The sequence below is a fragment of the Saccopteryx leptura genome, chromosome 1, assembly GCF_036850995.1.
Source record: "Saccopteryx leptura isolate mSacLep1 chromosome 1, mSacLep1_pri_phased_curated, whole genome shotgun sequence".
In the NCBI taxonomy this organism is placed as follows: Eukaryota; Metazoa; Chordata; class Mammalia; order Chiroptera; family Emballonuridae; genus Saccopteryx; species Saccopteryx leptura.
The window spans coordinates 158,967,222-158,994,300 of NC_089503.1; the positions used below are offsets into that span (position 1 = coordinate 158,967,222).

Here is a 27,079-nt window from a genome sequence, read left to right on the forward strand (position 1 = left end):
TCTAGATGGAATAGATTTTGTTCTCAGAGTCCTGTTTCCATCAGAATCTGCCTTCTGCAGGCTCAGAAGCCAAAGTTTAACAGGAGACTCCACCACTGGCAAAGCCTCTCACTTTTTCATGTGGATCTTACCGTTTAAAAGATTATGTCCCCCCCCTCCCCGTTTCTATTCACTAGCTGTTTATTTATTGGTCCCTGTTGCTCTGAAATGGTTTGAACACTTGCTGGGGAAAAACAATGTGGGATGCCACATGAGACTTCACGCAACAGCGGTAGCCAGGAAACCCAGCTTTGATTTAATCATGGCTGCCATTTGTTGAGCACGTTCTATATACAAGGCACTGAGGTTCCTACGTAAGTTCTTACTGATTTCTCATAATAACTGCAGGCTCTACTCTCATTTTACAACAGAAGAAATAAAGATTAGTTAAGTTGTCTTAGTCATAGAACTAAAAGATGGTGAAGTTGTCTAAGATGCCCATGCCTGAGCTCTTAGCTGCTATGTGATCTCACCTCTACTCACAATGAACTAGGAAGGGAACCTTCTTGGTTTTAGAGAGACAAAGAGAGAGAGGAGGAGGAGGAGATGAGAAGCATCAATTCGTAGTTGCTTCACTTTAGTTGTTTATTGATTGCTTCTCATATGGGGGCTCAAGCTGAGCCAGTGACCCCTTGCTCAAGCCAGCGACCTTGAGCTCAAGCCAGTGACTTTGGGATCATTGCCTAAACTGGCAAGCCCGCACTCAAGCCAATGAATTCATGCTCTAGCTGGGACCTCAGATTTCAAACCAGGGCCCTCAACGTCCTGGGCCAAAGCTCTATGCACTATGCCACTACCGGTCAGGCAAATAGAGGGAATTCTTAACTCTGGTCTGACTTGGTTCCAAAGATAGATATAAGCTTCTTGGATCAGGGCTTTACATGTCCTCTGAGTCCTGCAGCATCCCTTCCAAGAGTTAAAAGCAGTGATACATTGATCTCTGTAAATGCCTAACCTTTGTATACCTCCTTGACTAAGGCATGTTTTGTTACTGAGGCCCCTACAGCATTGTCAGCATTTACAAGAAAATCTTCTAAGGATTCCTTTCCAGTGTGCATAAACATCGTCTCATCTCCTCAATTAAACAGGCTGCACAGATCTTACTGTCTGCTGCACTTGGCCTTGGCAGAGTAGAGGAAGCCTTCCTAAAGGCATGGGAATCCAAGCGGCTAAGGGAGAAAGGTGTCACATCAAGTTCAGAAACAGCCTAATGTCACTGCACAATTTCTGGCAGCCTTTCTTTCTCTCAAGAGGCTACTTTGAAGACAAAGGTGAAGACTGTTTGCTGCCCTCTTGGACCCTGAGATCTGTCCTAGAGGTTAATGTTTCACATGTTCTAAAGCAGGCCTCAGCTGAGACAAGCATAAAGTTCTGCAGGCCACGGAGACACCTTCTCTGACCAGTACAAAGTACTGCACACTCTTGTTAAAGATGTTTTTGTTGCTTTGTTCTTGACTCTCTTTAACTCCCTTTCCTGTATCTATTTTATGTGAGTCTTTCCGAAAAGTTTACTGATATCTTAAAGTCGGTGGGATTATGACTTTGAAAGCAGCTTATAAAATACAGGTTAAAATCAGTGAGCTTTAAAAAAAAAAAAAGAATAGCAGCATATATAGTAGAAAAAGTAACACAGATCATGTTCAGTTATGAGTCCAGTGATTTATTAGCAATTGATCTTGTGTTACTGAGTCCATTTCATTCTTCATAAAATAGAGGCATATTCTATTTCACAGAGCTGCCAGGATAAATGTGTGTTAGGTGCTTGGTAGCTTCAGTGTTTGCTTCATTTTCCTTAACATTAAAAACAGATTTTCTACCATTTGTGGAATGGGTCTACCATTAAATAAGTTCTTTTTTTTTTCTTTCTTTTTTTTTTTTTTAACAGAGACAGAGAGAGAGTCGAGAGAGGGATAGATAGGAATAGACAGACAGGAACAGAGAGATATGAGAAGCATCAATCATCAATCAGTTTTTTGTCACGACACCTTAGTTGTTCATTGATTGCTTTCTCATATGTGCCTTGACCACAGAACTTCAGCTGACCGAGTAACCCCTTGCTCGAGCCAGCGACTTTGGGTCCAAGCTCGTGAGCTTTGCTCAAACCAGATGAGCCCACGCTCAAGCTGGAGACCTCGGGGTTTCAAACCTAGTCCTCTTCATCCCAGTCCAATGCTCTATCCATTGTGCCACTGCCTGGTCAGGCTAAACAAGTTCTTAACTCTGGTTACTCCTTGTACCAGCATTTTGAGACTGAACAAACAATTTCTTTTTTTTTTTTTTCACACCACTTCTACCTAAATCCCTTCATTTTTTGTTTCTTTGTTTTTTTAGAGAGAGGAGAGAGACAGAGAGAAAGGAGAGAGAAAGAGTGGGGGAGAAGTGGGAAGTATTAACAACTCATAGTAGTTGCTCCCTATATGTGCCTTGACTCGGGCAAGCCTGGGGTTTCTAACTGGCGACCTCAGTGTTCCAGATCAATGCTTTATCCACTGCGCAACACAGGTCAGGCTGAGCAAACAGTTTCTTCTCTGTTCTGTGTAATTGGGATTAGAAGATAGATTGGGTGGGAGGTGGGAAACTGGTGTCATGCTATTGCTTTACAACCCTGAATTATTCATTAGTACCATTGCTGATATGACTATATTCCTATGGATGGAAAACTAAGCAAGAATAAGAAGATGCCCCAGCAGACTTTGCCTCTACACAAATTGGTCCTTATGCTGAGCATTCCAGGGTTCAAAACCCTAGATGTCTTGCATGCATAACTTTAAGAGCTAAACAAACTATAGCATATTTTCTTTTTTTCACGCAAAGAACATAGTTGTCTTAAGATGAGTCATGCAGTCTTCCGGTTTACGTTTCTCAGAGCTTTCTCAGAAAAGATGTTGCAAGCTCCCGAATCTCTCCTAGTCATCTGATTCTTATGCCATGGAAAGGGGAAGTTCCCACATTCTTTTAGGGAGGTTTGTAAAGTCCAAAATCCAAGTTAGATATCTTTGTTCAAATGGAAAATTTTATTGACTTAGCAGAATTTCATTTACAACGTTCTGTTCTGCATTAGGCCTTAAGAAAGAGTCAGGAATATACAATAACTTTAGATCATCATTTGGCTCCAGATGTACGTTCTTATTTCTCTGCTCAAGCTGCTAATGAAAGAAATAGCCTGTCTCTGAGAACTAGAACCAGCCAGGTTTAGATGGGGAGCTGTTCATGTAACCCTTTTAGATGTTTTGAGCTTTAATTTGTAACCCCTACCTTATGATAACACTTAATATGTGTGTCTCCTGATTAGTGTTATGCTCTTGATCAGAAAGTTTCCTGTGACTAAACCCAATGAATGAGAAAACCATATACTTCCTAGTTGTCCTATACCCACTTGTGCCCCCTTATGAAAGACCGTTGACCTACTAGATCTTTAAAACAGACCCAATAGCTTAATGCAATCTAGACAATTTTTTTAAAGCTATGCCTTAGTTTGGCAAAGTAATCAAAAGAAGTATTAGGGCATCTTCTGGTTGTAAGTCCCTTTTTCAGGCCCAAATCCTTTTTAAAAACCAGTTCATTATAAAACCTGCTGAAGGTTTTTATGAATCAGTTGACAATTCTGTAACATTGTTGGAAGGATTACACATTTGGATTTAGAATGAACCTAAGTTTACAGAGGGACTTAAGTCTGGAAGCAAAACTTGTGTCACCACACATCAGATGTCAACTTGGGCATTTGAGAAGACTGATGGGGAATTTGGTCTTTAACCTTAGAAGAAAGGTGAATGTTTATCACTCTGGCATATGTATAACTTGATGTACACTTTTGTTAAAAATCTTGGGAGAAATCTTAAACATTTATTTAGAAAGGAGTTATCTTTGAGTCCTAGGGCTACAGACAAAGTCTACTTTCTGATCATTTCAGGGAGTGTACACATATTTTAAATTGTATGGTTTACAATGGAGACTTACCCTGGTTATTGCAACCCCACACACAGATACCTTTTCTTCAAGAGATTTCTATTAAAAGAAAAAAAATTGTTTTCTCCCTATTCTTTTCTCTCTTGTCCCTTGTAACAGCTCATCCCCAAACAGTGAAAGGATATATGAAAGGACACCAAAAACCTTTGAAACAATCCCAATGTCAAGAAAAACTGGACGTGAGTGTCTGAAAAGAGAAGCTTTTCCTATAAAACCAGAGTAACACCTCTCACTTCAGAACCCGTCCGTGGTGGCCCTGTCTGCCAGCGTGGGAGTCAATGCCCGGCTTTGAGTTGTGAGGTTTCTTATGTCTTATATCATTTTTATGACTAAACCACACACTGCCATTCCCTCAACCAAGCCCCTCCAAGTGCTTTTGTGGCACGTCTCAAATTCCTTGAAACTATTCTCACTTTAGAATTGAATTCGCCTGTAAAATGGGCTCACTCAGTTCTTGTCAGAAATAAGATCCTGCAGAAAAAAAATATCAGGCTTCAAAGATGGCCAACACATGCTTACTTACACCCAGGTTACTTTTCTACTAGAAGAGGAGGGGAGGAGGAGAAGGCTTCAGGCAGAGGTCTTATCTATTGGCTTCAGGGGCAAAGAAGTACTGGGCAGGGCAGGCTGTGGGGGATAAGGGAGCTCAGAAAATGTGAAAAGGTAAGGAGTCGGAAAACAAAAAATGCCTTTGAGAAATGAAGAATTTGGGGTTGGTATACAAGAGTGAAAGGAAAGGGAATTGAAGATAAAGAAGGGCAAAATATTTAAGACGCTCACAAACAAAACCAACAAGTTTGTTATCCTTGTCCTAAATGCAAAGAGAGCCACCACAAGACTAGTCAGGAAAGCTCCCAACATTGTTCTGAACCTTAGAAGAACTTCTTCACCACTCAACAAGAGATCCAGATCATCCCAATCCCGCGAACACAAGCCATTGGCTGGAGCTTCAAGGGTGTCATGGGAGCAAAAGGGGGTGGGGAATGCTCACAGAAAGGCTTCTGCTGCTCGCAGTCACATACTCTCAAAAGAGTGGAAAGCAAGTACTTGGATTTGGTCAGGAGACCCATTAGCGGCTAAGGTTGACTTTATGAGACTAGAATTGAGATGAACAGTCATTTGAGGGGAAGCAAAAAGGCACAGGGTAGGAGACCTTCGATTTTAGATGTTTGCTCATAGAAGGATCATGAGATGGTGATCCGAGGACTGCAGGGTCACAGAGTGCTTTCCTCCCCGGAGAACGGCCCACTGAGGAGAAGATAAGGATGCAGTAGGCTGAATGTCAATGTATAGCTCTTTAGATCCAAACATGGAGAATAAATTGGAATAAATTTACAATTGAAATAAATTCTTGAAATTAAGATGATGATTATTGGTTTCCTGAAATTGGAAGAGAGTGGATCTGACCAGGAGATTTATCACATTGCCAGGAAACAAGTCATGGGAGCCACGGACACCAATGAAGGCAGACAAAAGAGAGGTGTTGTAGTAGTTTCTGTCGGGCTGTCGTAGCAAATGACCAAAAGCTGGATGCTTAAAACCAAAGAAATCTATTCTGTTACAGTGCTGGAAGCACACAAGGGTTTTTGTTCTGGAAGATCTGAGGGGAAAGTCATAATGTCCCTCTTTCCTGGCTTCTGGTGGACATGGGTAATGTTTGGTATTTCTGATTGTTAGATGTGCCCATCCAGTCTCCACTTCTGTCCTATATCCCTTCTCCTTTCCGTGTCTCTATGTCTCAGATCTCTCTTTGCCTTTCTTGTAGAAGGACTTCTGTTCTGGGATTTGGGGCTCTCCCTGGATCCAGGCTAATCCCAACTCAAGGTCCTTAATTACAACTGCAAATACCCTTTTCACAAATAGGGCCACATGAAAAGTTCTGGGTGTTAGAACTGGACATATCTTAGGGGGGGCACTGCAGGTGTATAATAGAACATCTCTGTCACTAGTGTGAGATTTCTTAGATGGGATCCATCAGTGTCACATCTGAGGGACTCTGGCCCGGGCTCAGACAGCCAGGGCCAGACCCAGGCTCTACTATTGAATATTTGCATCTGAGTATGTTGAAGCCTCTGTGCCGTGGCTTTTCCTCTGGAAAAGTGAACTAATACTGAATCATAACACTCAGGGTTACTGTAAAATTTTAGAGTTAATGCAGGTAAAAGGCTAATAGTGCTTGGTTCCCAAAGAATTCTTGAGTAAGAAGAGCTGTGAGTCCTAGTCCTCTGCTATGTAAGATGTTCACCTGCAAATAGATTTTTCTCTGGCTGCCTACTGTCCGGTGACTTTGAGCAAAATTAACTACTAAATCTCTAAATGAAATAGTTCAGATAATATTAATCATACATAGATTTATGTATTTCTCTATGCATGTGTATTTTATGTTTCAGCGAGAGAGAAAGAGACAGACAGACAGACAGAGATAGGAAAGGATAGAGATGGGAAGCATCGACCTGTTGCAGCTCCTTAGTTGTTCATTTTTTGCTTTCTCATATGTGCCTTAACTGGGCGGCTCCAGCTGAGCCAGTGACTCCTTGCTCAAGCCAGCAACTTTGGGCTCAAGCGAGCAACCTTGGGCTTCAAGCCAGTGACCTTTGGGCTCAAGCCAGTGACCATGGGGTCATGTCTATGGTCCCATTGTCAAACTGGCAGCCCGCGCTCAAGTTGGTGAGCCTGCACTCAAGCTGGATGAGCCCGTGCTCAAGCCAGCTACCTTCGGGGTTTTAAACGTGGGTCCTCAGCATCCCAGGTCGATGCTCTATCCACTGTGCCACCTCCTGGTCAGGCTATGCGTGTGTTTTTAAGACTATTAAAACTACAAGGACTATTAAAAAAATGCATAGGGGGGATTAAGTACTGACCTTCAGGAAAAAATGTTGACATTTATGAAGGAAGTAAGTGCAATTGAAGCTCATTGGGCAAAAACTTGAAACTTACTTTTCATCCTTTATCTAACAAATAGCATATACTCCCATGTGGTGGACTTGTTCCTTAAATTTAAAAGCTCAAATAACTGAGTGCTGTAGGCACAGAATTAAGAGGTCTTTTGGGGGTGGGAGAGTGTACCACCAGCCCACAGGTGGTCTTAACAGGGTTACAGAACTACGAGTAGCTTTACTTTGCCTTTGGTCCACCATCCATGTAGAAAGTTAACCTTCTTCTGTAGAAACTTTGCCTCCTGGGAGGTGAAAGACCTTTTTGAAGCATTAGTTCACATCTGCTTGCTGAAAGCGACTCTACGTTCCTCCATTTTACCTACTGTGGTGCGTGGGGGAGTTTTATGAGAGCACACACCACAACTGTTTTGAGGACAAATGCTAAATAATAACATATAAGTATTCGCATTCAATGAATTATGCATCAGATACCCCATAAAGTCATTCTCTCCTTAATATATGTGAGTGTCAAATGTCAAAAATGGATGTCTTTTAAAGTACAGTGCTTAGAAAGCCTTGGAGATAGAATGTAGAATCCTAACATTTTAAAAAATATGAATATGAATAAGATAAAATGTATAGCTCTGCCCTTGACACTGCCTTTACAGGTAAAGGGTATTTTAGAAGAACCAGAATGTGTACTGCCCACCTTCTCATGCCAATTGCAATTTTCTCAAGCTCAGCCTTCACATTATTTCTATTCTGCTATGAAACCTTATTTTTCTATGTGTGACACATTTTGATCCTTATCATTTAGACTAGAATTGTACACCAAAGATCCAACACAGACTACTTAGCTAGATAATCATTAAATGTTACCAGATACCAATTGGTTAAAGCAAAATCTGGTAAACACCTTCTTTCCATTTTGGAAACTACAAAGGAAGCTCTCCTACACACTCCCCTGCTTTCGGAGTTCAGTCCAATAAGGGAGAAAGAACAGAATGAGTCTGAAGAACTACACTCGCCAATCACTAGTTGTAGGTCTATTATGGCAAAAAGTCTGGGTTTGCTGTGTTATGGTCTCATTACGCCTCTAAACTCTGCCTACAGGTGTCTGACATAGGTTATGTTAATTTGAGACTTCTCCATCGGGGATCGCCTGGTGTCACTGAGTGTCTGCTGGTGCTGGAGTTTGCTGCCTGCTTTCTGGCCATGTCTAACGAAGCAGAAACGAGTGCAACTAATGGTCAGCCTGACCAACAGGCCGCACCAAAGGCACCGTCAAAGAAGGAAAAGAAGAAAGGTAGGGAGAAATCCTCTTGAAGCCAATGAGGGGAGCTGGTGGTGGTTACCTCCGAAGGATTGAGAGGTTCAGGGTAAAATAAGAGCTGGCCCTGGCCTCACTTCGACCTCAGCCTAGCCTCCAGTCCTCCTAACAGGAGAGTGGGAGTTTGATTCACTCCATATACAAGACATCTCCGAATCCTGTGATTGTGCCCACTGGGGTCCTGCCAGCAAGCTTTCACACCATCTTGTCTGGTTCATAAATGCAACGATCAGTTAGCGTACAGTTATGATTCCGAAGCCTATTTACAACTTCGCTATTTTTTAAAAATCAAGATCTTTGTTCTGTTAGACCTTCATTCTTGACCTGAAGTATACCACTAGAAGGAGTCAGAGTTCTTAATCATTCCTAGTTTGAAGATATTTTGTGACTTGTCTGCCTTTCACATCCACACTTTAGCACAGGGAATGAGACTGCACAGGCCTTTTAAGAGAAGCAAAAGAAGTTATAAAGATGAGATAATTATCTTAAATGATTTTCAGAGAAATTTACCCAAAATTCCTTTCTGCCTTACTGGCAATTCAAAATCTTAGTAAACTGTGTGGTACCTTATTTTTCTTTGAATAAAAAACAAAAGCATTATCCTCCTTATATTCTTTTTAAAAAGATTTTTTAAACTATAACCAATATCCCTAAGTCTCGCTTCACATATTTTCATAAATTTCCCATAATTCAGTCCATTTAACACATTTAAGTTTATTTTCTCTCCACCCCAACATCATAGGTAGTATGACAGAGCATAATTTTTAAAAAAATTTTTATTATTGATTTTAATTTATTGTGTTTACATAGATTCTAGTGTTGCCCCGAATGTATTCTCTCTCCCCCGTATTCCCCTCAACATCTCCCTTACCCCCCTCCCCATAGCGCCCTTCCCCATTAATTTTTATGAGAAAGGAAGGGAGAGAAAGAGACAGGAACTTTGATCTGCTCCTGTATTGCCCTGACCGGGGATCAAACCAGCAACCTCTGCACTTCAGGATGATGCTCCAACCAGCCAAGCTATCTGGACAGGGCTACAGAGCATGGTTTTACTCAGAGGACATAAGAATAAGGATAGACTATTGCACACTTAATCAATTGTAGTATAATCAAGATTTATGCTACTCTTTTTTGGAGATGCTAGCGCACATTTGATTTTATGTGGGGCTGATATTTAAATACATTTATAAATTTTATCCTGTATTTCTCTCTTTTATCAGGCTCTGAAAAGACAGATGAGTACCTTTTGGCCAGATTCAAAGGTGACGGTGTAAAATACAAGGCCAAACTGATTGGCATTGACGACGTGCCCGATGCAAGAGGAGATAAAATGAGCCAAGATTCCATGATGAAGCTAAAGGTAAGAGGGGACAGTGTGCTTCTCTCTGTCCTCAGCGAATACTCAAAAGAGGGAAATGCATTCAAAGTGTATGTTTACCTGTATCTCAGTAATTTGAAAGAAAAAAATGTCTAATCATGTAATTGATCCAGAGGCACCTCATTTTATGAGTAGCCACGAGTTTGTTGGCATTTTTTTTTTTTTTCTGAAGCTGGAAACGGGGAGAGACAGTCAGACAGACTCCCGCATGCGCCCGACCAGGATCCACCCGGCACACCCACCAGGGGCAACACTCTGCCCACCAGGGGGCGATGCTCTGCCCCTCCGGGGCGTCGCTCTGCCGCGACCAGAGCCACTCTAGTGCCTGGGGCAGAGGCCAAGGAGCCATCCCCAGCGCCCGGGCCATCTTTGCTCCAATGGAGCCTTGGCTGTGGGAGGGGAAGAGAGAGACAGAGAGGATGGGGGGGGGGGGGTGAGAAGCAAATGGGCGCTTCGCCTATGTGCCCTGGCCGGGAATCGAACCCGGGTCCTCCGCACGCCAGGCCGACGCTCTACCGCTGAGCCAACTGGCCAGGGCCTGTTTGCTTATTTTGAGTGTTGTTCTAGCATAGCAGGATTCTTGAGAGTTAGCCCTTTGGTGTTCCGAATTTTTTAATTCTAGTACTGTACTGTCACTATGAGAAACTAAATAATACTTGTTAAGTAAGATAAGGCTTAGAAGGAACATCCTTGAAGATCTACTCTAGTATTCTTTTTGTGTGTGTGTGACAGAGACAAAGAGAGAGACAGAGAGAGGGACAGATAGATGGGACAGGAGAGAGATGAGAAGCATCAGTTCTTCGTTGCAGCACCTTAGTTGTTCATTGATCGCTTTCTCATATGTGCCTTGACTGGGAGGCTCCAGCAGAGCCAGTGACCCCTTGTTCAAGCCAATGACCTTTGTGCTCAAAGCCAGCAACCATGGGGTCATGTCTATGACCCCACGCTCAAGCCAGCAACCCCGTGCCCAAGCTAGATGAGACTATGCTCAGTGACCTCGGGTTTTGAACCTGGGTCCTCTGAGTCCCAGTCTGAAGCTCTATCCACAATGCCACCACCTGGTCAGGCTACTAGAATATTCTTTTTTTTACCATTGACTATTCTGAGGCCAAGAGAATCAGAACGGCTTGTCCAAGTTCACAGAGCTAACTAGAGATGTCCCAGCTCTATGTCTTCTGTTCCATCCGGCTGTCTCTTAGGAAGGATGCCTAAGCCTTTCATAGATGGCAAACGGAGCTGAAAGCAAAGCTGACTTTTAAATTTTTAGTGTTGGAAGCATTGTCGAATACTTTTAACTAACTTTTTCTTGTTTCCCCGACCTCATCAGGGCATGGCGGCAGCTGGTCGATCTCAGGGGCAACACAAGCAAAGGATCTGGGTCAACATTTCCCTTTCTGGGATAAAAATAATTGATGAGAAAACTGGGGTAAGAATTCACTTTCAATGATACTTTTCTGACCACCTGAGTTTGAAAAACAATTTTCAACTAAATTTTAGCTCCCTTTTTCCTTTTCAAAATTCTGTAGAAATATAAATAGATAACACTGCTCCTGTCATACAGGCAGAAAATAGGGGAGGAGGTAAGGAGTCCAAATAGCTTCTTTTGAAATTTGTTTCCCCTGATAGATGTGAACCTCAAGTTTATAAACACAGATATCCTATCAGTGTCACTTGGATACATTTTTGGACCCAGGTACAAGAATAATCCTAACCTCTGGCTTTGATGCTGTCATAGGTCTATGCATGGGTCCCATTTTAATATACAGGGGTGGGCAAAAGTAGGTTTACAGTTATATTAATAATAATAATAAGCACAAAAATAAGCTCTGTGTTTCATGTACTCACAACTGTAAACCTACTTTTGCCCACCTCTCATAGATCATATGCAAACTTAGTGGCTAACCTAATGCTAGAATATTACCTGTAATATTCCACCTTGTTATTCCTTTCCTCCTCACCCTGCAGTTGTAACTCGAATCATTTTTTGTGGTTGCTGTTTTTCTTCTATCATACATGAGTAGTCTTGTTTGTGTGGGGTTTTTTTTGAGCCTTATCAAACAGCTATCATATTTCAAATCTTTGGGGACTTTCTTTTTTCTCTAGTCAAGATTCATCCACTTAAAATGTTTGTAGCTTATTCTCATCATTGTAAAATTCTCTGTTGTATCAGGCACTGTGGGGAGACCTCCAGCTACTATGTATCCCTTCCTAGGGAAACCCTTTATCTAATATGCAAAATCCAGTGGCCAAACTTAGGGCGCTGAACTGTGGTACAGGCTCACTCGCCGGCTGGCCCCCATGCACTGCTGTCTCCACCCTCCCTCACCTCTCAAGTCTTATCTTACCGAGCCCATCAGAGGTAGCAGGTTCTCATTGCAAGCATTCTTTCACTCCCCACCCTTCTAAGATACCCAATATAAACTTTTCAGTGGTCTTAGGCATTTGGAAACAAAAGCCAAGACATATTCTGACAACCAACAAACATCCCTAAAGATTTGAGCCCTGCTATTTGCAAGGACCAAGAGAGAAGGGGGAGGGAGAGGCACTGCCTACCCCTGCCACGTGTAACTCCTGTGTAATGTTGTAGGTATCTTAAGTGAGGTTCATAAATACCCTAGGAGGGCATTTGGTAACTTCGAGAATATCTTGGGGATAATTGTTTCAATAATACTTAGGTACCTATTCTCCAGCCACTCTGAGCGATTGTCAGAGGAACCCTGTGAATGCTCCTCTAGCTTAGTTGTGTTGTGTACTTGAGTTTGTCTTTAGTTGGGAAAGTACAACTACTTGAAATAAGTCGTATGCCCACCTGCAGTTCAGAAATCCCTGGTCTCCCGATCCTCAGTCCTTCCCTGCTACGTGCCATCACGTCGTCTGGGTAGAGAGATGCAAGTATCAGAATTTCAAAAAGGGGCATTCTCCCCTCTTTTTTTTCCTTTTTGTTAAATTTATTTAGGTGACATTGCTTAACAAAATAATACAGGTTTCAGGTGCACAATTCTCCCCATTTTTTTAAAGGAGACTTGCTATTTTTTTATTTTCTTTCTTTCTTTCTTTCTTTCTTTATTTCTTTATTTTACAGAGACAGAGAGAGTCAGAGAGAGGGATAGATAGGGACAGACAGACAGGAACGGAGAGAGATGAGAAACATCAATTATCAGTTTTTTATTGTGACACCTTAGTTGTTCATTGATTGCTTTCTCATATGTGCCTTGACCGTGAGACTACAGCAGACCGAGTAACCTCTTGCTTGAGCCAGCGACCTTGGGTCCAAGCTGGTGAGCTTTGCTCAAACCAGATGAACCCATGCTCAAGCTGGCGACCTCGGGGTCTCGAACCTGGGTCCTTCCACATCCCAGTCCAACACTCTATCCACTATGGCACCGCCTGGTCAGGCAATCTCCCCATTTTTGTTTTCTACTCTTTATTCCTTTTGGAGGCCTTCCTAACAAGGGTAAGTATAATTCTAGCCTTCAACCAGAAGTGAACATTGTGTTCTTTGAGTGTTTTAGCCTCTTCATATATCCATGCTTAACTGTGATAGCCTATAAATATATTTCAGTCTTCCCAATAAATCATTTTTTTCTGTTTTCTGGGTTTTTTTTTCCAGGTGATAGAACACGAACATCCAGTAAATAAGATCTCTTTCATTGCCCGGGATGTTACAGATAACCGAGCATTTGGTTATGTGTGTGGAGCGGAAGGCCAGCATCAGTTTTTTGCCATAAAAACAGGGCAGCAGGTAAATGCCAAGCCTTGGGGTGTACCTGGAGGGGACCTTGTCCTCAGTGGAGCAAAGAAGTGTTCGTCACTCAGCTAGAAAGCTTTCTAGAAACAACCGGATACGGGAGGGGCAACAAGCAATGATTCAAAGGATGACTATCTCTATTGGTCTAAGGAATCTTTACTGAAATGTCATTGATTCCTATGAAGCATGTGGCACAAGGATTATTAGAATTGACCTTCTCATAAAGTCAATGCTGATTTTAGAGTAAGAGTGAATTATTCGTAGAAATGCAGAAGTCACTGGAAAATTATCATGGTGCTTCTCGTTTTAAGTACTTATTAGCCCTGCTTCCTTTTATGTATCTGGGTGTGAGGATGGGGGTGGTGATGATTCCCCATAAAATAGGAGAGGGTAGTAAGGAGCTGTAGGAGAAAGGAAAATTAAAAAAAAAAATCCTAATCCAAAGTGATGAGAAACAAAGGAAAGCAAATGTTAAGGTGAAGATACTGACAAAGATGCTTTCCCTTGTTTCAGGCTGAACCTTTAGTCATTGATCTTAAAGACCTTTTTCAAGTGATCTACAATGTAAAGAAAAAGGAAGAAGAAAAGAAAAAGGCAAGTACTACCTAGTTCTGTTAAACTTGGGACAGTATTCAGGATTGTATTTGAACATTGTGTAAACATATGGCTTGTCTGGAGAGTTGACTTCTATGTGACTCTCCAAAGTATAGAAAGTAGAGAAATGTGCCAACTGTTCTTCCCAATAGGGCAATGGATGGATGTTATTATTAGCCACTTCTGATTTCCAGTCCCTGGCTCCTATCTTTTCTCCCTACAAACATCACCTGGATTTTAAAGACCATATGGGACTACCAAGTTTAAGTCCAGTAACTCTATTCAAATCCAGAGGTAAAATGAAAAAAGAAGGGGAATGTAGGGCAGAGATAATATGCAAGAGTCTCTTTTACTTATCATACCTGTGAACCCATAGATATGTTTGTTCTTTTATTTAACTCCCTTTGACTATATTTACTAAGATCACTGAATCTGTGTCTTTCTTTTTAGATGGAAGAAGCCAACAGTGCAGTTGAGGTAAAACTGCATCTTCTTTTCTTGGGAATCCTGCATGTCTGATGCATATAAGTCCTTGTTTGCTACCTGCCTGGCATGCTTCCCTCTGGCTTATTAGTCTGTGTTCATGACCCTTCTGGTCATAGAAGACGTACAACTGAATGATCAGTGCCCAAATTAAAACTGCTTAGCAAGCCCATACACTGGGAAATGAAAACTCGGCCACTAAACCCTTAAATATTTGCCATCTTTTCAGAATGGAGGTGAGGCCTTAATGACTCTTGATGATCAAGCTAACAAACTGAAATTGGTGAGTATGTGACTTTTTATAACTCTTCCATACCTAAACTGGTATAGATATTGCAAATACTAAGTCTGTATGAAAATTCGATTGCAACAACTATTTCCCTAAACATTATTGTAACATTGATGTCACTATACAAAGCAGTCTTTTTAGTAAACACATTTGAATCTAATTCAAATACTTTCTAAAGAGTTTGGTCCAGATGGATCTGTTTGGGTACCTGTCTACACTTCCTGACCTAAATCCTAATATCAAATCTGTATTCATTAAATGAAAATCCAATTGTGACAGCTATTTTCCTAAACTTTAGTTTAGGAACCAATTACAACAATATACAAAATAATCTTCTTGAGTAGACACATCTGAATCTAATCCAAATACTTTTTTAAGGCTGTTGACCAGATGGATTTGTTTGGGGACATGTCTACACCTCCTGACCTAAATAGTACAACAGTAAGTGTCTGTTTTTAAATTTGCAATGTAATGGAAATGACATCTATGACTCAAATTGGCAATTAACCAGAAATCTTGAGCATCTCATTGAAACTTGGAAGGTGACTGCTGATTTTTCTGCATAAAGTGTAAATAGCTACTAGGACAAATTTGCCCATCTTAAGTCACCATGGGAACCTGTCGGCACTAATTCAGATATATTAATGTTGCTTAGAGGTTAAATCTGAGCAATAGGTCAGGCAATGTAGTCTTCGGTATTACTTAGGATCAGAAGGAGGAGCTGAATAATCATTCTGGGCATAAGCCCATTTGAAGAAAGTATGCTTGTTAGATGATTAATTGTAAAGCCTTCAGGCTTCTTCATTGTTTTTCTCTTCTATTGTGATTCAGCATAAGCTTGGTGTGAAGTAAAACTTCAACAAGAGGCTCAGTTATGTTTAACCAAAGTTTATCCTTTAAAAAAAATGTTTCTCATTTTAAAAGGATATTATAGTGTATCAAAGCTTGATATCGATTGATCCGTAATACCTCTGAGAATAGAGCAGTATTTTCCTTTACAGATAAGAAATGATGATTCAGGAAAAAAAACTCATTTACCCAAGAAAGAGGTTCAAATTCAACACTTAAGCCCAAATCCAAAACAGGCCTCAAGTGAAATTAGCCACTTAATTTTGAATGGCTTCTTACAACATCTATTATTTATTTAACAGTTTTTTGAGCACCTGTTATTTGCCAAGCACAGCAGTGAGTGAGACACACAATGTCAATAACATCACAAAGTGTACTATCTAGCAGGGAGACCAACCTTAAAACCAATTATAAAGCTTATTAGTAGATGTTAGTTATAGGTATTTATGTAGTGTAGAGGGTCAGCTAATAGCTCTGAGTGAGTTTCTGGATTTGAACACAAAAGGCGAGAAAGCAATAACCAGGAGAAAAGGGCATCGGTATCCCCTGGGAGTCTTTTATATCAGGAAGTTATCAAGCAAGCCCATATGACCAAGAAGATCCCTGGAATTAAAGCTGCGGCAGATCGAGGCCTGGGTAAGTCTCACTGGTTCCAGAGTATTGCAGAGAATTCCAGGCCTTCGAAATTTCACACAAAATGCCCAAGCCAGGAGATGAGAAGGAGTAGGGACTGCGCACACGCTTCCCAGATGCCGACCCCGTGGGACACACACCACAGGACAGAGTTTAGAGCAGGGGTCCCCAAACTTTTTACACAGGGGGCCAGTTGACTGTCCCTCAGACCGTTGGAGGGCCAGACTATAAAAAAACTATGAACAAATCCCTATGCACACTGCACATATCTTATTTTAAAGTAAAAAAACAAAATGGGAACAAATACAATATTTAAAATAAAGAACAAGTAAATTTAAATCAACAAACTGACCAGTATTTCAATGGGAACTATGCTCCTCTCACTGACCACCAATGAAAGAGGTGCCCCTTCCAGAAGTGCGGCAGGGGCCGGATAAATAGCCTCAGGGGGCCGCATGCAGCCCGCGGGCTGTAGTTTGGGGACCTCTGGTTTAGAGGACCTAAAAATCCCTGCAAGAGAGAAGCCGGTTTAATGTTCTTTTAAGCCGTGAGTCCTGACTAACTTGTCTATAGCCCTGTCACTCTTCACAATGTTTGTTACCATTCTAAGGATAAACCTTTTGAAATTCTAGATTAGATCACCCTGAAAGGTCCATCCTGGCGCTGAAGTTTTTCTATTTCCTGGGCAACGTCCCCTACTCCTCTATGAGTAGCCCCCTTCCCAAAGTAAATTGATGTCTGAATGATGTACCAGTACTTTCTAAGTATAACTGACATTCAGACAAGTTTATTAAAGAGATCAAAGCCCTCAAGCTATGAAACAGAGTTCCAGTAGGATAAGCAAGGAAGCCTGGACTGCTTCATCTGTTTCTGTAGACTTCTAGAAGGTTCTGGACGAGGAAATAAAAAACAGGAATAATCCTGAGTCTCACTGATATTAGACTTCATTCTAAGAATTTTTGGCTTCTAAAAATAAAATTCCAACTTTAGTGAAACTAACAAGAAGTCAAAAGAATAAATACCATCAAAGTAGATAGTCTCTGCTGAATAAGAGAACTCTGACAGTGCTAATTATGTGCTGGTCAGACTTTGCCAGAGTGTTCTTAGAAATTGACTTTGTATTCATAGGTCACAAAATAGGTTTATCTCTACTTGATAAAACCAGCATGTCTAAAAATATTCAAATCTTACAATAGCTGCTCTGGAGGAGATGAAGAGAGGAAGAAACCTAAATCATCTAGACTTCATTAGTTCTGTCCTACCCTCCCAACACTTACACAGAATGCTTTCATGCATTTCAAATAAAGCTCATGTTACAAAACAAGTAACCTTCCTTAGAATGTGATTTTTACTGGAACACCACTTGAACAATGTTCTTTCACACTGGTCTAAAAAAAAGACAGAAGAAAAAGAGACAAAAGACATGCTCTCACTTGAAAAAATTGACCATTCCAAAGCAGTTAGTATGAGAAGAACATAAAGCTTGTTCCTCTGAAGAAGAGGTTAAATCTGCTGCAGAGATGGGATCAGGGCTCACAGCCTTATACACCATATTTCACCGTGTATAAGATGCTCCCATGTATAAAACGCACCTTCATTTTGGGGCCCGAAATTTGGAAAAAAAAATGTATTACATAAAGTTATTGAAGTCATCATAAAATTTATACAACTCCTCATCCACGCGTTAAAGTGGAAAATGCAAGTAAAAAAATCTACAACCACTGTTTAGGACGCATCCAGGTGTTAGACGCCAAATTTTTCACACAAAAAAAGGTGCATCTTATACATGGGGAAATATGGTAAGTAAGATACCGTGGGTGGGCACAGGTGAAGCTGAAATAGAGGATCAATGGGAAAAGGCTTTGTAAATAATCCGAACTTGAGTAGTTTGGCTAATAGTAAACTGGGTTGCCTTGTGGGTCATTTTGAAAGTCTGGCTAACGAAGCTTATTTCAGTATAGGGAGTGGCAAGAAGACACCAAAAGCTGTGTGGGGGCAGCCCAGGATTTGGCAGGCTGGAATGTCTGGGTGAAACAACTACCTGGAAAAAAGCTAAGCTATGGACTGAACTCAGTATCTAAAACCTTGTCTCTGTGCAGACACCTCGGGTTGCCTGAGCGCCCTCTTACAGGAGCTTCTTAGGAGCAGGGGCTGTAGTTCACTTTCCCGTCGCCAGTGTTTGTCTCAGGTCCTCCAACGATGGCCGAGTGGATGCATTACTGATGTCCAACAAAGAACTCATATAAAGTTCTCAATTCTGGGGGTAGATGAGGAGTCTTGCATCTTTCTGTTGTAGTCTACGACCTTGACTCTTAATCTTGAATTAACAACAAACCTGACCTGAGGAGAGCCTTATACATTTTACTTATAGGGTGACTATTCAGAAGTTTAACATTGTGGCTCCTGTTTGGTGTCCTAAGAACTTCTTCTGAAGTATTTGAAAAGGAGAACTCTACCAGCAGTGAATACCGAACTGTTCTGACCAGAGGTGGCTCATAATAATAAAGAAAAATTGAAATCACAAGCTTCTGTAATACATTTTTTTCCTACCTTTTGATTGTTAAAGATCACTACACTTAGAGATCTTCCAATCTATTTCTTTGATTTAAAAAAAAAAATTTATAATGACAAGCTCTTTATTCTGACAAATTCTCCTGGTTATAAAAAAGAGAAGCTGGTTTTTAAAAATTGTGGATTATACCTAACAGTAAAGGAAGTTAAAAGATAGAATACCAATAAGGTCTAATTTAGGGCCTAAACTTTCTGAAAATGTGTTCATTTCTCTTAAAACCAAAGAAGCCTATTTAAGCCTCCTTTTTATTTTTGAAAATGTTATATTCCCTTAAAGTTGTTTCTGTCTCAAGGATAAAAATATCTAGTAATTTGTTTGGGCTAATGCTAGAATTCTAACTTCCATTTCATAGGTATTGTTCATTGCTTATATTTTTCTGTGGCTAGCTAGCTAGTTAAGTATGATATTTAATGGATCAAAATCAGTCAGGAGAAAGGTCTGTCAGTATGACAGCTCTATCCCAGGATGAATTCTAATTAGTTATACACACAGATCAGATTGATCTAATTTGCTGATTTTATGCTGAGAAGGATGTCTTATCTAACAACTGAGAACCCAAATAATTAACATACCAGAAAATGACAGAATAGAACTTGTGGAGTTATACATTTGGTATGTCTTTCAAATTAACTCTTAAACCCACTCCACCTTATACATAAATTAAAGATTATATTATACATAAAGATAAAGATTAGTTGAACTTATCAACTAAATAGATAAGATTACTGTTACAGCACAGATAATTCTAAGCCATATTATTAAAAAATGCACAGATAAAAGAGGCGAATGTGATATGTTAGATTATATCATTATTTTAGTATCACTTCCTTAGAAAGATACGGACAGACAAAGGTATGTCCAAAGGAGAGACTTGGATGATGAGGAAGAGAGCTCTAAATTGGCTAGCACTTTGGAAGGGAACCTTAAATATTTAAGAAGTCACACCTGGCATGCTGTGATGTGAGGGGAAATTCTCCCCTCCAAAGGAAATACCACTTATGGGGAGATGTATTTGACCTTGAACTTTATTACAGCCAGAACTATAAAAATATGGATATATTAACCAATAAATTCGCTCATTTAGAGGTGATGTTCCACAACGGGGGTATAAGGGAAGGGACAGTGCATCAGGTGAGAACCTGGGCTGGGCTCTGAGGTCTTGTCTTCTTTTCAAACTCTGCCTACTTAGAATATCACTTGGAGCGACGCACAGTCAATTCTTTTTAAGACTTTCAAAGACATGAATTGCAACAGTGACCATGAACTCCATATCTGTAAGGATGTGCCATGACATAAGTAAAGTAAAAACAGTTAAGAGTTCACTTAATAAGGGGCTAATGAAGTTGAAGTGTAAATAAAAGGGCATGGGGTGGGGGAAGGGCAAGGAGGACCTATTCAACTAATAAATGCACTCACGAGGTGACAGGAGGAGGTCGTGGTCAACCAGTTTGTCAAGACCAAACTCGAATAGGAATTTTAATAATCCTGGTTATTTTATGTAGTTTTCTCATTCGAAGTCACACATGGACTAATGCTTTCTTTCTTTCTTTTTTTTTTCTTTCCAAATGTGATAGGAAAGCAAAGATATCCTGTTAGTGGATCTAAACTCTGAAATCAACACCAATCAGAATTCTTTAAGAGAAAATTCATTCTTAACAAACGGCATCGCCTCCTCCTCTCTTCCTCGACCAAAGTCTCAGGCGTCTTTCTTGCCCGAAAATGCCTTTTCTGCCAATCTCAATTTCTTTCCCACCCCTAATCCTGATCCTTTCCGTGATGATCCTTTTGCACAGCAAGACCAATCGCCACCCTCTTCGTTTGATTCTCTCAAATCTCCAGATCCGAAGACAGAGCATTTGAGTGGCGTGTCTACTCCACTGAGTAATGGGCCCCTGAATGGGGATGCTGATTACTTTGGTCAGCAGTTTGACCAAATCTCTAACCGGACTGGCAAACAGGAAGCTCAGGCAGGCCCGTGGCCCCTTCCAGCTCCGCAAACCCAGCCAGCAGTGAGAACTCAGAATGGGGTATCTGACAGAGAACAGAACGGCTTCCATGTCAAATCCTCCCAGAACCCTTTTGTGGGAAGCCCTCCCAAAGGACAGCCCGTACCAAATGGCGTCAAGCAGGACTTGGAAAGCTCTGTCCAGTCCTCAGCACATGACTCCATAGCCATTATCCCACCTCCACAAAGTACCAAACCAGGAAGAGGCAGAAGGACTGCTAAGGTGAATTGTCTTCTCCACATGTCCTTTGGCAGAATGCATGTTCCGTATCAGAGGGTGGTATGACGCGAGCTGTCTCCCCTGCTGCTGTTGTAGTTTCCTGTGTGGCTGTGTAATAGAAGGCGGGGTGAGGCTCCTGGCACTCCCAGAATACCTTATTCTAATCGCCGCCCTCTTAAAGCTTCTCACTTGCACCCTGCTTTCCGTCTGCATGTCTTGTCTCTGATTATTAACTAAACACAAGTTTTTTTTCATTTTTAATGCTTCTATGCTTCTGTACCTCTGGTAAGTTTGATGGTCACATTCTGGGAGCGGAGGGCAAGGGTTCTCATGATTCCTTGTACAACTTCCCCACACTAACACACGCCCCCCACACCCTCACGTTGCATTAATGTCAGAGGTGGTGGTGTAAAATTCTTGAGGTTGTCTCCTCCATTAAAAGGTGACGGAATAATCCATTGTCTTGAAAGAAACATAGATTCACTGTTACCACCTCATTCAAAAACAATTGAAAATACGGTTTCTATAAATATTTTGTTTAGACCTCATTGGAATATGTATGCTGGACTAATGATTAGACTACTGTATCAATTTTATGTAGACTGATTCAAATCCACTAGAATGATCAAAAATATTTAAGCAACTTATTTATAGTTGTCCCTTTGTTCCCAGCTTCAAGCTCTTAGCTGATAAGAAGGACAGACAGATACAAATGTGTAAAAAATAAATTAGATTTCACTTTAAGAGTCCAAGACTCAGTATCTCTCCATTGCTGGGATCCTTGTCTTTTTTATTTGTTTGGTTGTTTTTTTGTAGTAATCTATCAGTAATAGAAAATCATTTTTCTTTGTATGATTCCCAAATTTGAAGCACAGAGTAGGAGACCGAATAAAGCTTCACTTCTCTGTTACTGAGTGACTCCTTTACGTCCCTCTCTGCCCTGTCAGTCTCCAGCAAATGACTTGCTTACATCAGACATCTTTGCTCCTCCTGACGCTGAAGCTCCAGGGCAGACATCACCTACAGGACAGTCTACAGCCCCACAGACCAACCCTCTGGATCTTTTCAAAACAAGTGCTTCTGCCCCAGTGGGACCCCTTGCAGGTCTAGGTAAGTGCCTGAGATCGAGTTAGCTTTTGCCCCTATTACTTTCACTGCTAAGATAATAAATAATGCATAAGAAGAAGGCACTGCATATCCATAGAGGTTTCAGGGGCATAATATTTGATCATCCTGGGGATTGTGTCTTCCACTTTTACTTCTGTGCAACCCCACTGCCACCTGGTACCTTGGCCTTATAAGCAAAATTTGGCTCCTTGAGTTGACATGTGAAAAGAAAGTCATGTTAATATTGCTCTTATTTGAACCAATTGATCATGGCTTACTGAAGATGATTATAAGGGATCTTGAAGCTCAAACCAGTTTCAGAGGAGAAATGAGGCTGAAATGACAGAACTTTGTCTCTCATCTCTATTGAAAAAGTAACAACATGGCATGTCTTCCCTGCAAGTTCCCATTACTTTGGTCTCACCAAAGCCTCACCAGGTAGCCCTCTTGGAAGGGAACTATACCTGAAGAAGAATGTAAGTTAAGTCTGAAGCAAGTGTAAGCCATAGAATGAAAGACTCCAGTTCTGAGCCCGGAGCTGTCCCTAGGCATATGGTGGGTATTGGGTAGGCACATATCCTATCAGTCTCTACATACTTAAGCCTTAGCAGCTCCTTGCCAATATTTTGGGTAGCTGAGTGTCTAAGTGAAATAAGAATGTAAATACTGGAAACCCCAAGTTGAAAAGAGCACAGTGATAAGGGAAGAGGTAGGATTTTTTTAGATACCCAGGATGTGCTGGTGCCATCATTCATAAACGTTTCATTAGCTCATGTGTGCCCACATGACCAGGGATCTTTCTCTGCCTCCTGTGGAGCCAGTCATCAGCACCCTGCTTTGTTTTGTTTTTTTCTCTGCTGTTTTCTATTCTATTAAGTTTGTTTAATCATATCTGGAGTATATAGTAGCAGGAGAGTTGTTACCCAACTGCTGAACGGCTGAAACCCATGTGGGGGGTGAAAAGCAAATGCTCCCAGGGCTCTGCTTGAACTGGTACCACCACGAGACTTTCCCTGAGCTCTTCCTATCTCTTGGGGGCTCCCCTCTCTGCATCACTCTTCTCCTGCAGCCCCAGGGGAGCTGGTTGACGCTTTTCCTTGTGGAAGGGCAGGGAGCTTGCAGGTAGTGCCCATGACCAGATCACATCACAGAGCTGTGTAGTCTCATATCATGCCCCGAAGAATTTTTACAGCCAATATTTAACAAGTCAGCCTGAAAATACAGCTGGACTCTATAACTGTTCATTTATTCAGACGAAGTGAAGCTTTTTGGCTAGGTGCCCCTGGTGAGGCCTTGGGGAATACAACTGCAGAATACTGATGATTCTTTTAAGTTTGGACATGGGACTCAAACTGAGCTCTACAGTATAGCCCCTGTCCACTGGCAGGGATCCTCCGCCAACCCCTGGAAGGTGGTAGGTCCGCCTTCCGCTGGACCCAGCTGGGGACTCTGCCTCTGGAGAGCTGGGGGTGGGGCGAGGGGCTTGTGGAAAGCTGAGCCTTCAGCTTTGGCTAGCTACGTTGTGTTTAAATCTAGCATCAGAAGTAATACATGAACTTTAAACCAAAACTATTTTTTCTTTCTCTCTCTCTCTTTAACATCTTGCTTCTACTTTTTTCAGTGGGGCCTTACATATCTTGGAAACACATACGTACATGGAACCCGGTAGACAAGAACAGAGGCTAGCAGAAGTATATGCTGGGAAATCCTTGATTTCCTGACAAATTCAATATTTCTATTTTTCCCTCACTCCCATTAATGATGAAAGCCACATATTTTCTCAAGGGAAGGCAAGTCATTCAACATGAAAGTTGATAAAAATTCTACCCAATTGGCATACCCAATGGGTGTAAATTATGAATGAATAACTCTGGGTTTGGTGAATGAAATAAACAAATTTAAATAAATTTGTTTTAAAATGCTAGAAATGACTTTGTTCAAACTCAACTCACTTTTAGAAGCCTATAGTAGACAATCTAAGAGAACTCCCTTTGATGAGTTGTGAAAGGACTATGTATATGCTTTAGTGTAAAGGAAGTCTAAGATTGTATCTATAAAATAAATATTTGAATTAACATCCCATTAAAAAAAATAGTCTTGTCTCTTGGTGCCAAAGAGACAGAATAGGAGGGTAGGTGGTGGGTTCAGAGCCAGTGTGCCTAACTTTAGTGTCTGCTGTCATAAACTGGGACTGTCTCAATTTTAGTAATTAATATTTCTGTACCCAGCTTCCTCACTTGAAAAACAAACATGTGAATTTAGTAAGATGACTTTCTCTGAAACTCACTACTCTTATTTATTTATTTATTTATTTATTTATTTATTTTTATTTATTTATTTTTTAGCACTCATATGTGTTCATGACTAGATGGCTAGTGTTCATGTTGATCTAGTTGAATCAAGTAACACCAATCTCCAATACTAGGGGAATTCAAAATAGAATATCTTGCTACATCAGCCACTGAATACCATTTTCAAAATATTTCTTACTCTGGAAACAAAAACAAACCTAACCCAAATGTGAAGGCCTTAGTTTGGTTAGAAAAACTTTTATAATGAAAGGATGCTCTGCTCTCTGAAACTGGGTGCAGGCAGCTTTGGAGAGCTGAGCATCCCTGGTGAGTAGGTCTGAGGCCGAATCCAGGTTTTCTGTTAGTGGTGATGGTTTCACTGGATCATTAATACACTTGGGCAGAGGCAGGAGAGAAAACCCTCTACGTATTTGAACAAGATGTCAGGAATGGTCTTTTCAAGAAGAAGAAGGCAAACATTGGAGAGATTTGGATTTTAGTGGTTCCACTAATTCCTAATCAAGGTGGCAGGACACAATGGAGACATTTCCCATAGGGATCAGATACCCAGACAGAGGCTTTTAGAGATCTTGGGAGGTTTGCTTTCGCTTCACGGTATCTTCTCTCTCTCCTCTCCTCTTTGAATCCTCTGTTCTAACTTCTGGCAAAGTTCAGTGACTGACACATGGCAGGAAACACTTATTTGAAACAGCTCTCCCAGGATAACCAACCTTCCCTCCATTTTTACATAGAAAAATCTAAAACTATCTTGGCACCAACCAAGTTTTATCATCCTTTTATATAGTTGTATCAGCCTTGGCAACATTTAAAAGCAAGGCAACTCTGAAATGGTTTCTTCAGGATGCAAGCATGTCAAGGCCTAAGGCACACACTGGATCACTGGTTGCTGGTTTCCATGAGACCCAGACCTGGGCCAGCTACCAAACGAGCCAAGCGAGTCAGTGACTCACAGTCATAATCCATTGGTCCGGTTGTGGATTACCTTAATTAACTAGTTCATAATCAGCATGGTTTGTATATGTACGTGTATTCACTCAAAAAACAAGGTTATCATATTGACAGGCTTTGTTCTAGCTGTTTAAAATGCATCAGTCTATGTATGATAAGGTACTTATGGTACTTAATGTATTTTTTGCTCGGTAATACACACCTAACCATATGATACACCTAGGGTTTTAAGGAGGAAAATAAGAAAAAAATAATAATCTGAACCAAAGGGTGTGTTAAAATATTTAATAAAATACCGTATTTTTCACTCCATAAGACGCATGGGCATTTTCCCCTCCACTTTTTGGTGGGAAAAGTACATCTTATGGAGCGAAAAATACGGTATCTCAGTAACTTAAAGCAGTGGTTCCCAACCCCCAGGCCATGGACTGGTACCGGTCTGTGGGCCATTTGGTACTGGTCCACAGAGAAAGAATAAATAACTTACATTATTTTTGTTTTATTTATATTTAAGTTTGAACGATGTTTTATTTTTAAAAAATGACCAGATTTCCTCTGTTACATCCGTCTAAGACTCACTTTTGATGTTTGTCTTGTAAGTTCAACAATTATATTTAAAAATACCACAGTTTTTACGCCAGTTGCATAATTTTATTTTGTGCATTTATCCATCCCACCATAAAGGCTGGTCCATGAAAACATTTTCTGACATTAAACCTGTCCGTGGCCCAAAAAAGGTTGGGGACCACTGATTTAAGGTATTGGGTACTTATGAACTGTATTACCTGTCAGGTGAGGAAAGAAACATGTAGGAGAAAGAAAGGCCTCAGACTGTAACTTGGCTTTGCTGTGTTGGCTAGTTAATAATCTTCAGAGTCTTCATTTCCATGTTAGCAGCAAAGCTGAATAAAGAAATATGCCTTGAAGATGCAGAGTTGTGTTTTCTGAAACTCCAAAGTCCTCTTCAGGCTTGTCACCTGATAAGTCCTTTCTGTCTCTTCCTGCAGGTGGTGTAGCAATTACACCCCCTCAGGCAGGACCATGGAGCTCAACATCATTAGTGTTCAATCCATCCACTTCGATGGTCCCAGGAGCCATGATGGGCGGTCAGCCTTCCGGATTCGGCCAGCCAGTGGTGTTCACCACAAGCCCAGCTGTTCCAGGTTGGAACCAGCCTTCATCCTTTGCAGCCTCACCTTCCCCTCCAGCCCCTGTCGTTTGGGGTCCATCAGCACCTGTGCCATCTAACACTTGGTCATCAGCAAGCCCTTTGGGGAACCCTTTTCAGAGCAATATTTTCCCAGCTCCTGCTGTGTCCCCACAGCCGCCTGCCATGCTCTCCTCCCTCCTGGTCACTCCTCCTCAGCCCCCTCCCAGAACTGTCCCTCCAAAGGACATCTCCACCGATGCCTTCGTTGCCTTGGACCCACTCGGGGATAAGGAAGTCAAGGAAGTGAAGGAAATGTTTAAGGACTTGCAGCTGCGGCAGCCTCCTGTTGTACCCGCACGGAAGGGGGACCAGACATCTTCTGGGACTTCAAGTGCCTTCGCTAGTTATTTCAACAGCAAAGTGGGCATTCCTCAGGAGAATGCAGACCATGATGACTTTGATGCCAATCAACTGTTGAAAAAGATCAATGGTAAGCTACCCATCCCTTGGTCTACTACACCAACGAGTATGTTGGTTTGCAGTAAAATGGGCCCACAGAGTCCCCCAAAAGAATACCCTC

General features: G+C 41.3%; 1 protein-coding gene across 4 annotated transcripts in view; it reads left to right on the forward strand.

Moving 5' to 3' along the window:
• Positions 1-27,079, forward strand: part of DAB2 (DAB adaptor protein 2) — a 168,733-nt gene that overhangs the window by 136,870 nt on the left and 4,784 nt on the right. For 3 of the 4 annotated variants that reach the window (XM_066378560.1, XM_066378552.1, XM_066378542.1), the window contains 11 exons: positions 7,995-8,187; positions 9,432-9,571; positions 10,917-11,015; positions 13,200-13,331; positions 13,851-13,931; positions 14,382-14,408; positions 14,644-14,697; positions 15,082-15,144; positions 20,332-20,985; positions 21,930-22,092; positions 26,357-26,989. In XM_066378560.1, the coding sequence (XP_066234657.1) occupies positions 8,097-8,187; positions 9,432-9,571; positions 10,917-11,015; positions 13,200-13,331; positions 13,851-13,931; positions 14,382-14,408; positions 14,644-14,697; positions 15,082-15,144; positions 20,332-20,985; positions 21,930-22,092; positions 26,357-26,989 (2,137 nt within the window). In that variant the 5' untranslated portion in view covers positions 7,995-8,096. The remainder of the gene's footprint in view (positions 1-7,994; positions 8,188-9,431; positions 9,572-10,916; positions 11,016-13,199; positions 13,332-13,850; positions 13,932-14,381; positions 14,409-14,643; positions 14,698-15,081; positions 15,145-20,331; positions 20,986-21,929; positions 22,093-26,356; positions 26,990-27,079) is intronic. The other variant, XM_066378570.1, reaches the window with a different exon arrangement.